The 11,397-nt window shown below is 40.2% G+C and overlaps 1 protein-coding gene across 1 annotated transcript in view; it reads right to left on the bottom strand.

The window, feature by feature from the left end:
- Nucleotides 1–6,311, bottom strand: part of tgm1l1 (transglutaminase 1 like 1) — a 21,217-nt gene extending 14,906 nt beyond the window's left edge. The window contains exons 1-3 of the mRNA XM_042068979.1: nt 6,128–6,311; nt 570–859; nt 1–67 (exon numbers count right to left, since the gene is read on the bottom strand). The exon at nt 1–67 is cut by the window's left edge and continues 125 nt beyond it. Coding sequence (XP_041924913.1) covers nt 1–67; nt 570–858 — 356 coding nt within the window. The 5' untranslated portion in view covers nt 859; nt 6,128–6,311. The remainder of the gene's footprint in view (nt 68–569; nt 860–6,127) is intronic.
- Between the last annotated feature and the right edge of the window lie 5,086 nt (nt 6,312–11,397).

Raw genomic sequence — 11,397 nt, 5'->3', positions numbered from 1 at the left:
TGCTCAGTGCGATTCTGGCCACACTTGGAGCTGTGCAGGTCCACAGAGCGAACCGCCAACTGCAGCTCTGATGGACCCAGAGGAGAGAGAGAGAGTGAGAGAGAGAGAGAGAGAGAGAGAGAGGGAGACACAGAGAGAGAGATTGCTGATTACTTGTTGGACTGAGGCAAAGCAGCCAAAGCAGACACACTTAGATTCTCTTTTAATGGAGCCATGTTGTACCTTAACACAAAGTAGTGTTATATAAACTTTCAAAGGACAAGTAAAAGACAGCACAGTCACCAAAGAATTGTGTTGAGTTCTAGATTATGTCTTGGAAGTTTTAGATAGCAAATAGATATCAAGTATCGGGTGCGTTAAATCATTGCAATTGAGGCATTAAGTATTACTTAAGCATTATTAAGAGGCTTCGAACCATTAAAGCTCAAGAGCATTGCTTTAAGAGAGGTTTTAGGTTTAGGTGGATGAGATAAGGCTATGGAGAAGTGCTATAAACAGAGACAGAGAGATACACAGTGGGACCTGTGTAACAGAGCTCTGCAGTGGAGTGTGACAGGGGCCAAACGTACCCTCCATCTCCTTATCTCCGGTCTGGGGCAGGGCTGGTTCAGGCAGCGGTGTCGGCTTCTCCTCCTCTTTGGCGTCCACCTCGTTGTGGGCGCCTGGCGTGACTTCGTACGAGGTGCTCTTCTGGCGGCAGCAGCACGGGCAGATCCTTCTCAGCCACTGGCGACAGCCCCCCTCCTCCGGCTCCTTCTCATTCATCACCTTCTCTTTCTCGGGGGCAGCATCCCCGTTGCTAAAGGTGACGCCGGGGAAACGCCCCACCCCTGATGCATTGCGAGCTGTTCCAGGCATCCTGGAGGTGGAAGAGAGAGGGCGCCACTTAGGGATTACTTTCAGATATCTGCCAATTCCAGGCAGTCAGTTTATAAGAGAAATTACTTTGCTGTGAAGTGACACCTGATGGAAAGGTTTCCAGCTTCCTCCATATGATTCTTTCACCCCTCCCTCCTTCTCTCCCTCTCTCCATTTCTCCACCCCTTTCTTCTTTACAAGGACTTGATAATTTGCGCTTGTTTTCTTTCAGACTTTTCCCACAATTACTGCATTCCGGACTTTCACTCAGCAACACTACACGCTCCACAGCTCAGCCCTGCACCGGGACCTCAGCTCCTCAGCAGAGGTTAAACTAACTTCCACATACAAAACAGAGCCTCACACTTTCACCACACACACACCAAACATGATCACACCAAATACAGCACCCACACACACATGCACGCACGTACACATGCACACACACACTCACACACATACACGCGCGCAGACACACACACACACACACACACACACACACACACACACACATGCACGCACGCAGGCACGCACACACACACACACACACACACACACACACACACACACACACAAATAATATCTCAGACAAACCCACACCACACCTTAATACTTTCTCCTTCATACTGTTCATAATCCTACTGTGTTTTCCTACTGTTTTTCAGCCAACCACCATTTCCTACATCATAATTATGTGGACAATGACTGAACATGCCCATGGAGATAACTCTTCCCTCTGCTCAGTTTGCTGCTAGGCTCAAAGCCGCTCCTGTTGCACTCATGCCCCAGGTTTGCTTTTCTGAGCACACATTATTTGTGGCTTTGCTTGTTTTGTTTTACTTTGTGGTAGAAATGACAAGCATGATACTAGGCTATAACTCTGTTCCAAAGGATCAAGGATGTGTCAGTGAAAATACCAACTGGATGTGTGTGTGTGTGTGTGTGTGTGTGTGTACAGGGGTAGTTGTTCCTACATTGTTCCTATATTTGTATCCAATCCAGTTTCCAGTATGCTTCTAAAAACCACATTGCATTACTGTAAATACATTGTGTATACTACTATTACTACTACTACCACCACCACATATAACAAATATTACTGTGGCTTTTGTAAGATCCTTGAAAGCGTATCTGATACAAACCATTCTGTGGTAACAGACAGTGTTTCATTATAGTGCTGCTTGCCAAATAGGATGTGCAAAATGTTGAGATGAAGGCTAAAGGCTTCCTTTCAGTCAACCACACACCAAGTCAGTGTGTGAAAAGTTCAGCAATGACATCAGTGTTTGTGATTGCATGAACATGTGTTGTGATTGCATGTGTGTGTGTGTGTGTGTGTGTGTGTGTGTGTGTGTGAGAGAGAGAGAGAGAGAGAGAGAGAGAAAGAGAGAGAGAGAGATAAAGCATGTGCAAGCAAGTGCAAAGCCCTACCGGGTGAATAGGTGAGACACCCCAACAATGTTCTCTCTGCTCTTCCCTAAACACCAGGACATTTGTCTCTTGTTTATTACAAAAAAAAAAAAAAAATAGTCTGCTCTTACTGGGCCTCTGGGCTTTGAACGAGGCCCTTGAAACATCTCCTGCCAAGCTGCGCAGTGAGCTGCAATTCAGCACTTATCCATGGACACTCAGGGGAGTCCGGAAGACTGGTGAGAGGGGCTTCCCCTGTGACAACTTACTTATTGTCATGGCTGTATCACCCAGTAGCATGATGTCTCAACACAATGAACAACTTAACATTTAAATGTTCATGTCTATGGAGACAGAGTTCCTGGACCAAACATATGGCTTGGCAGGAATCTTGGCAGTAAATTCTACAACGCTTACGTAAACTGAGCCCCACTAACTTTAAGAGCGATTAGATCCATATGCATCCTTGTAGCCCTAAACACTAAAATATATAGCTGCAGAGCTTGTGGTCCTGAAACACATGTGGCTACTACTTAACTGCTCCTAGGAGCCAAATAGTCAAGCTAAAGCAAGTTGTGTTTGCTCATAAGTAAACATATTTGGTTCACTTTAAGTTTATTTGGTTCAGTTTACAGTTTTTTTCAGTCGCTAACAAGCGTTTGTCTAACCAGTTGTCACATTTTCAAAACTCTAAACACAATTAGCACAGCATCGGTCTTTTGTGGCCATACCATTCACACATTTCATGTCGTTTTCACACAATATGCAGCCAGTGAACACATTTCCACAATGCTTACATTTTCTTAACAGACAAGCTATACCTTGGATTGATTGTTGATGGATGGATTGTTTTTGTAGTATTTACAAATGTTAACACACAACATCCCACAATAGCAAACACAATATTCCAAACCTTAGATACAGTATAAAAACCTCTGCTTCTGCTCTGCTTCCAAATGGTTTTATCCCAGGTGCATCAGATCTGATCAGATGCGATGTTGATGAAAACGTGTGGCCTAACTCTGAAGATCGCAGAGATTAGATACAGTAATTTTGTGTTATTTTTAGTCCCCCCTCTTTTTATCTGGGCTTTTTGCTGTTGTTTTTTGTTCAGCTTTTATGTGTTTCATGGATATTTTGTTCACTGTAAGCAATACTGTAAAACTTTTTCTGTTCTATCATACTGTAAACAGTATTTCTACTGTACCTGTAAACAGTAAAGGGAAAAAACTGATTTGCTTTTTACTGGAATGCTTTTGAATGTGAACATTACATGTGGACATACAGTTCCCAACCAAGAAATTTAGTGTAAAAACGGTGGATAGCATGTTTTGCATGCAAATACCTGTAAAACTGGAACATACAAGTCTATGCAGTTTTTGTAATGTCAACAATAGCCAGTATTTTGAAACCTGGTGTACTTTGATTGACTGCATGTACCTTGTTAAGTGAAAACAAGTGTTATTCTTTGATAGAATAATTTAATTTTGAGTCAGATTTCCAGTGTTTTGGTAAAGTTGGTGTGTGCAGAGAAAGATGTGTTCTGTATTGAAATGAAGAGTTAGTATATATTTAACAAAATGTGTTTTTGAGAAGAAAATTTGGCCAATTCCAAATTCCAAGAAATCCATTTGGCCAATTGTGTTTTGTAGGTGTGAGTCTGTGTTAAGAGTTTAGAAAAAGTATCTGAAGTATGGGTAAGCGCTTGTTAGCGATTGAAAAAAACTGTAAATACCCTTTGGTACAACGGGCTTAGTTGATGTATTCTCATGTAAACCGATGCTGTTAAATCAATTCCTCACTTTAGTGTTCCCTCAACACTGACTAGAATATAAAATATTTATAGCGGATGTTGGTGTGTAGGGAGAAAGGGCGAGTGAACAGAAAGGTTTGAGATTATGTGTGTGTGAGATTATCTAAGTGTGGACTAACTAGACATTTGGGATGCAGGATGATTGCATCAATTGCTGACTAATCTAAAGCAAAGGGTTTCCATTCATTACCCATCACCTACATGTTGAGCAATGAAAATGAGACATGATGTGAAGGATTAATATGATGTCGATAGTTGCAACACTTTCTCTGACAAAGCCCATAAACTACGTCATACATCAATGATGATCTCAGTTGAGTCTCATGAATCACATAGCAACATAAAGCTATTTGACCAAAATATTGCATCTCTCTCCATAGTCTGTCTGTCTGTCTATCTCTATCAGCACTTAACTACTCTTCAATTTATGTTGGCAGTAAGAAGCCTGGCTTCACAATTAAATGCACACAAGCCTGACTTAGGCTGCGGAGATAAGCTCTGCATACCCATAGGCTGCACTTAGCCAGCGCAAATACCCGCGGGACAGGGCACAAGGCTTTATACAGAATAGAACCTGAGTAGCAAAACAATACCTATCAAAATGTCAAACACTATCCATTCATTAAACACCAAGGGAACATGAGCATCCAGGGAATGAGACAGCTTTGTGAGAGAGAAAGAGAAGGGGGGGGGGTGTACTGTATGTGTGTGAGTGCATGCATCTATCTTTCTGTCTCTGTGTGTGTGTGTGTGTGTGTGTGTGTGTGTGTGTGTGTGTGTGTGTGTGTGTGTGTGTGTTATGTAATGGCCACCCTAATCTAGTAATGTGTTGCATGCAGTCTCGACGCACTCACACACTGAAGAGTCTCGGATGGTTGTGAGAATGTGCCAGGGTCACAGGGTCAAGCCTGGAGACCACATGATGCTGATTGACCGATTAACCAGAACATGTGAAATACCCACCACAGACAAATGGACACTCAGACCCTCCCTGGAATACATTCACAATAGCCTGGGCCAACCATGACCATAGCAGAATACCAGATAGCAGCAATGAATAAAGAAATCTAATTTGCTCTATCTAATAACCGCAGCACATCTTTTGCTTGTGTTGGGTGGCGCAGATATGTGAAATTCATGTCAGCAACTTTGCACAATGTCTTAACTGACTAAAATGATCAGACTAAATGGGACTAAGGGACGCCTTACGTGATGAAGAGGAGAATGTTATTGAAGGCGTTCTGAGTTCAATTTGACCTTGCAAAGCGCGAGCTGGTGGAGAAGATAAAGTGATCTCATACGGCGCTCTGCAGAGAGCCGAGACACGTGTTGCGCAGTCGATTTTAGAACGGTATCCAAAATATTCCCTTTTCTGACTTTCTCACCACACGGCAGGTATACTCTTTCTCACAGCTGGGAGCGATTACACAGGACACACACACACGTACACAGACACACACTCACGCACACGAACTCTCAACCAGACAAACAACCACTAAGCGCGCGCACATGCCTAAAACGTACAGTTCACTGACACAAGGAAGTGTGCATTTTCTTTCTGTTACAACAGGCTAATTGCAACGATGCTTGCACGAAGCTCTTCGCATTGTATATCAGAATAGAAAAGTCACTCTCAACATAGGCGAATCAATTGCTTTTTTTAAAAAAAAAAATAACTAGGCCTACCTATTAGTGCTATTTAGCCAACTACTTTTCAGAGATGGGTCTCGAGACATACTTTTCATGATGGACTTTGTTTTACTTGTCAAACAAAAAGATTGCAACGGAAGGGGACTCAACACCTGCAGTAGCCTAAACTTTTATTTTAACAGTCTAAGATAATGTTGTCAGGAGACAATGAAAGCTCGTTTGTTCACGAAGAATTTCTTTTGATTCAATATTTTCATTGATGTCATAGCGGCACGGGTGTAAGCAGGGAACGCTCCTGGAGCAAGAACCTTCAGGATAGCCATTTAAGCTTTAGGCTGTAAGCCTATTCGACAGGATATAGAACATAATGTCAATGGCAATGAGAATGTTTCTTACTTGATGTTGTAGCCAAAGTTTCTGAATTCCGGTTTTCTTGTTCTGATACTTTTAACTCCACCAATTAACGACTACCTTCACTTTCTTTTGACGGCGGTGGTGCTGAAATCGAACTGAACGTCAGACTATGGAAGCACCATGCCCTTTTAAACTGCTGTTAACTAAAAGTCTGCGAGGGGACACACCCCAATCCCTCCCACTGTCAGACTACGTGATCCGTTTTAACATGTGGCAAGAAATTAAACCACAGTTGCTTTTTTGTAAGAATTGTGCATTTCGCACAATGATATAGGCTATAAGGAATGGGCGCGGTGCCTGTGATTCACGCATCTTGCGGCTGACGACGAATCATGTGAGGAACCGTTACTCGAACATTTGTGCAGTAAACAAATAAACACAAGATCATCATATAGTTGGCTACATGCACTCTTCTTTCGGTCTTTATTCCTTGTTTTGATCAAAAGTGCGAAACTTAGAAATGGTAGAAATAATTATGTAGCCTAGTAAATTAATATTGGAGACAAAACTTGGGGTAAGACAGCAGTTTTTATTCTCTTTTGATCACATTATTATCACATGCTCAGTTGATGATCATATTAGGTAAAAAAAAGTGTAAGAACACTCATTTGTTGAACCTTAAAGTGGCTTATTAGGAACCTCAATTGTCACCAGGGGTCATGCCCCTCATGTTTTGCAAGATTGGCCTCACTCAGGCCCTATGGCTGTGAGATTATTAACATGCCTCTTTCATCACATTTAAGGCTGCATTATCTGCAGCACAAACAGAAGAAATCATAAAGAAAGCCACTAGCCACATCACTTTGTGTCACATTAAAGTGAGGGCTGCAATTCAGTCAAAGTCTCTGGGATATTCTATTAGATACTTACATTATCTGACCTGGAAACTTGTATAATTAAAAAAAAAACATCTTAAACTGATTAGATGATTGATTGCTTCTCATTGATCTGAATATGTCATTCGGGTTATCAGATATTTCTTCTTTATTAAAAATCCCTTTGGAAAGTTACAATACCTGAAAAGTGGACCATAGTTTCCATAGTTTCGCTATGAGTTATCATTAACAGCAATAGATTTAGAACATGAAATTATACAAATACAAATATAATTTGTATTTTACAACTATCCCCATGTTTTCGCCAGGCCCTGTCACATAAAACACTATATAATAAATGTCCAATACACCTTTCAGAAGAAGTGAAATCATGTGATTGAATCTAACACATACATTGATTCTGTCCTTGAGTTTTGATTGAGTTCTGTCATTGAATTGTATGATTTTAAACTTTTAAACTTTACATCTCTGTTTTAGGAGGATGAGCTAAAGAGTAAGGCCCTGTCACACTAAAATACCCCGGAGAAAAATATGTTGTGACCTTTTTTTGAAACAAATGCTACTAAAATTCCTGTGTAAATTCAAAGAGATTTGATACCAGTATGTTTACAGGCAGAGAAATGGCAGTTAAAGTGGCTGCATGTTACCTGTGGCCCTGTCACAACTCATGACAAATACAGTACAGGCCAAAGGTTTGGACACACCTTCTCATTCAATGCGTTTACTTTCCTATTTATTGTATATTCATCAAAACTATTAATGAACACATGTGGAATTATGTATTTAACAAAAAAGTGTGAAATAACTGAAAACATGTCTTATATTCTAGTTTTTTATTTAATACCATATTCAGCAAGCCATAACTTGACAAATATTCATTTGTGGGCCAAATAACTTTGCTTTATTTATGTTTTGATGCCTTCAGTGAAAATCTACAAGGTAAATAGTCATGAAAATAAAGAAAACACATTGAAATGAGTTGTTTCCAAACTTTTGGCCTGTACTGTACATTTTTTATTTATTTGTTTATTTTATTATTTATTGCATGTCGTATACTTCAAAAACACAAACAAGTTTCTCTGTATAAAATCCATTAAGTCGTCGCACCACTATCAGTCATGTCAAATGACTGATATAAAAAACAACAGTTTGAGAAAATATTGACAACTGTGTAAATTAAGGTGGGGGTTTATATATACTCATAAGGTGATTTTTGCAACAATCATGCGTACCATCCATTACATTTGTCTGTTAAATTTCTTATATTTCTTATGGGGATTACAAAACTAAGATAGATACAATCAGGGACATGTGATCAATAAGAATAGTTTCACTCTTGTCTTCAGGCAGAACAGTGAGATATGGATGACATTGAGAAAATTAATTGTTATTTAGTAATTTATGTTCTTTAGAGATGTCTCATGTGTGTGTACATGGACTGATTTTGTTTTATAGTGTATCTATCTATAGTCTTTGTCTTTTACTAGAGGCTTGTTAAACACACTCTCCCCCTAATGTAGGAGTCATAGCTCTGCGCCCACCCCTCCATCTTTCATGTTGGCCGAGCGGAGGGTTAAAGGTTGTATCAGCGATTGCAGTCCCAAAAAAAGGCCCAAACATAGGCTAAATGATCACATCCATCTAACGATCTGCTAGCTGCCTGCCCCATAAGCAGGCCGTCAAAAAACGCGTCTCTGTAGGCAGTCTCTGAGATCTGCACACAATAGGCCAGTCAATCTAGCCCAAAAAGACAAAAAAATTGCAACAGAAATGCCTCATAGTTTTTATTGGTCCTAATACCCTCCTGAATCATATACTAAAAGTCTTCCGCCGAAGATGGAGTGGAACATATATTTTTTTTAGATTAAAGGCCAAAGCTGTGCCCAACACTCTATAGGGGAAAAATAAATTAATAGCTATCACTATGAAACCAGTTGATTAGTGACATCAAACCAAAGACAAAATGTATTACAAGTTTTTTTGAGATTTTATGTTGATATATACAAATTAGGCATTTATTCATAAAATGTATTTGCAAATACAAAACACACAATCTGATAATTGGATGAAGCCAGATTAAACATGTATTGTTTCATTATGACACAATTAAAGAAGGGACTGCGGCTATGTTTCTCCATCATCCCATACATTAGAAAATACTATTTATTCGAGTTGAGTCAGATGTTTTGGTATAAAATGTAGAAAATATCAGGCTATTGAAAATATATCAACATAACTCCTCCCTAATCAAACACAACATATAGATAGGAAAAAATCTGTAATGAATAGTTTATTTAGGTGTTACTAACGTGGATATTTCTCCTCCACAGTGTTAGGAAACCCAATTTTGAGAAAACACCCTTTACAGATTACAATGAAAGGGAATACATATTTCAGCGGAAACCACAGACAAGTCATTGATATTGAAATCTGTAAATAGACAATACGTACCCAAAACCACAACTCAAGAGACAGATGTAGAAGAGAAAGCCCAGGCACTTTAATACAAAACAGGTAGGCCATATCTCTGTGGCAACAACAAAAAAAGTTCAATCAATGTTTTCATCTAAGTTTGCCGACATATTTGCACATATGCATTGGGGCAGCCGTGGCCTACTGGTTAGCGCTTCAGACTTGTAACCGGAGAGTTGCCAGTTCGAACCCTGACCAGTAGGAACGGCTGAAGTGCCCTTGAGCAAGGCACCTAACCCCTCACTGCTCCCCGAGCGCCGATGTTGTTGTGTACTTCACCTCACTGTGTGTAAACTGTGTACTGAGTGTGTATCACTAATTCACAGATTGGGATAAATGCAGAGACCAAAATTCCCTCACGGGAGTATATATACTTATATACACCTCTCTGTGCAAGCTAGGGAGCAGTCGAGGCCTTGACGACGGCAATTGCTGCAACCAGACAAGCTTGAACAAAGATTGAGGTGCAGGGTCCTGGTCATTATGGACAGGAATGATCAAAAGAGTATATACTATACTACTTGAATGAAAATGAAGGGGCAGAGGATCTCCTCTTACAAACAACTATCCCTGCTTGCTGCTGTTTCTTCCCTGCTGAAAAAAACAGCCTGACCAGCTAAAGGTGGTTTGCTAGTTGAACAGCTTGTTTGACCACCCTATGATGGTTGACCTGCTAGACCAGCAAAACTCTTGCGAAAACATACCTTCAGCTGGTTTTCCCAGCTTATGATGGTAATTCAGCTGGTTTTGCTTGTTGGTGTTGCTGGTCTATAGTGCTGGTTTAACTGGCCATGCCAGCATATGTTGGTCATTCTAGCAAATCTGCATGACCAGCTTGACAGGCTGGTCACCAGCATGACCATCTTGCACCAGCTGTATCCCACAAGACAGGCTGGTTACACCAGCATGACCAGCTTCCTCAGATGGTCACGCCAGCCTATCCAGCTGGTGGCCCAACCAGCTACACCAGCAAAGACCAGCAAGAGCTAGATGAAAACCAGCAAAGACCAGCTAAATCCAGCAAAAGCTGGTTTCTTGCTGTTTTTTTCAGCAGGGTTATTTTGCGCTATTCTTTTGGGACTTGTGAACTTCTTCCGGCACTCTGCATAAACGACTTGGCCAGGGACTACAGTTATGTCAGCATTGCATTGTTGACTGGCTCTGTGGATACCTTCACATCCCCTCTGAGTTAATTTGACTGTCAGTGCTTCATCAGACGTTTGGTTCCCACAGAACACACACTCAGCCATCTCATCCTAGAAAAAATATAACAAACTCATGCTTTGCTTCCAATCTTTTGCATGTTTTCTTTTGTGAATTACTTTAAGGACTGAACATCAGCTAACAGGAGTAAAGATGCTGAAAGTTGAACCTGTCAGCCTATAGTCAACCAAACAGAAGCCTAAATGTCTAACATACCTTTTGTTTCAAGTTTCAACAACAGAGCTGCTAATGTCAGAGTCCCATCAGATCAGGAATTGTAGCCTACTGTGTGTGTGTGGTTTTTATTTTTTGGCCAAAAACCTTTTATACCAAAAACATGACGAACATAGATTTTTTGAGGACTCAAAAAATAGTATTTTCTAATGTATGAGATGATATAGAAACATAGACACAGTCCCTTCTTTAATTTTGTCTTTTAGCTAATGTGTCAAGAATGAAACAATACATTTTTCATCCAATTTTCAGATTGTGTGTTTTTATGGTACATTTTATGAATAAATGCCTAATTTGCATATATAAACATAAAATCTCAAAATACATTTTTTCTTTGGTATGATGTCACTAATGAACTGGAGAAGTTTCATAGTGATAGCTATTAATTAATCCCACCCCCCCCCCCCATTACTTAGAATGTTGGGCACAACTTTGGCCTTTAATCTATAAAAAAAATATGTTCCACTCCATCTTCAGAGGAAGACTTTTAGTATATGATTCAGGAGG

Source organism: Alosa sapidissima, chromosome 1, assembly GCF_018492685.1.
Source record: "Alosa sapidissima isolate fAloSap1 chromosome 1, fAloSap1.pri, whole genome shotgun sequence".
NCBI lineage: Eukaryota > Metazoa > Chordata > Actinopteri > Clupeiformes > Clupeidae > Alosa > Alosa sapidissima.
Note: the sequence above shows the minus strand (reverse complement) of the source record. Positions and strands in the feature narration are given on the sequence as shown.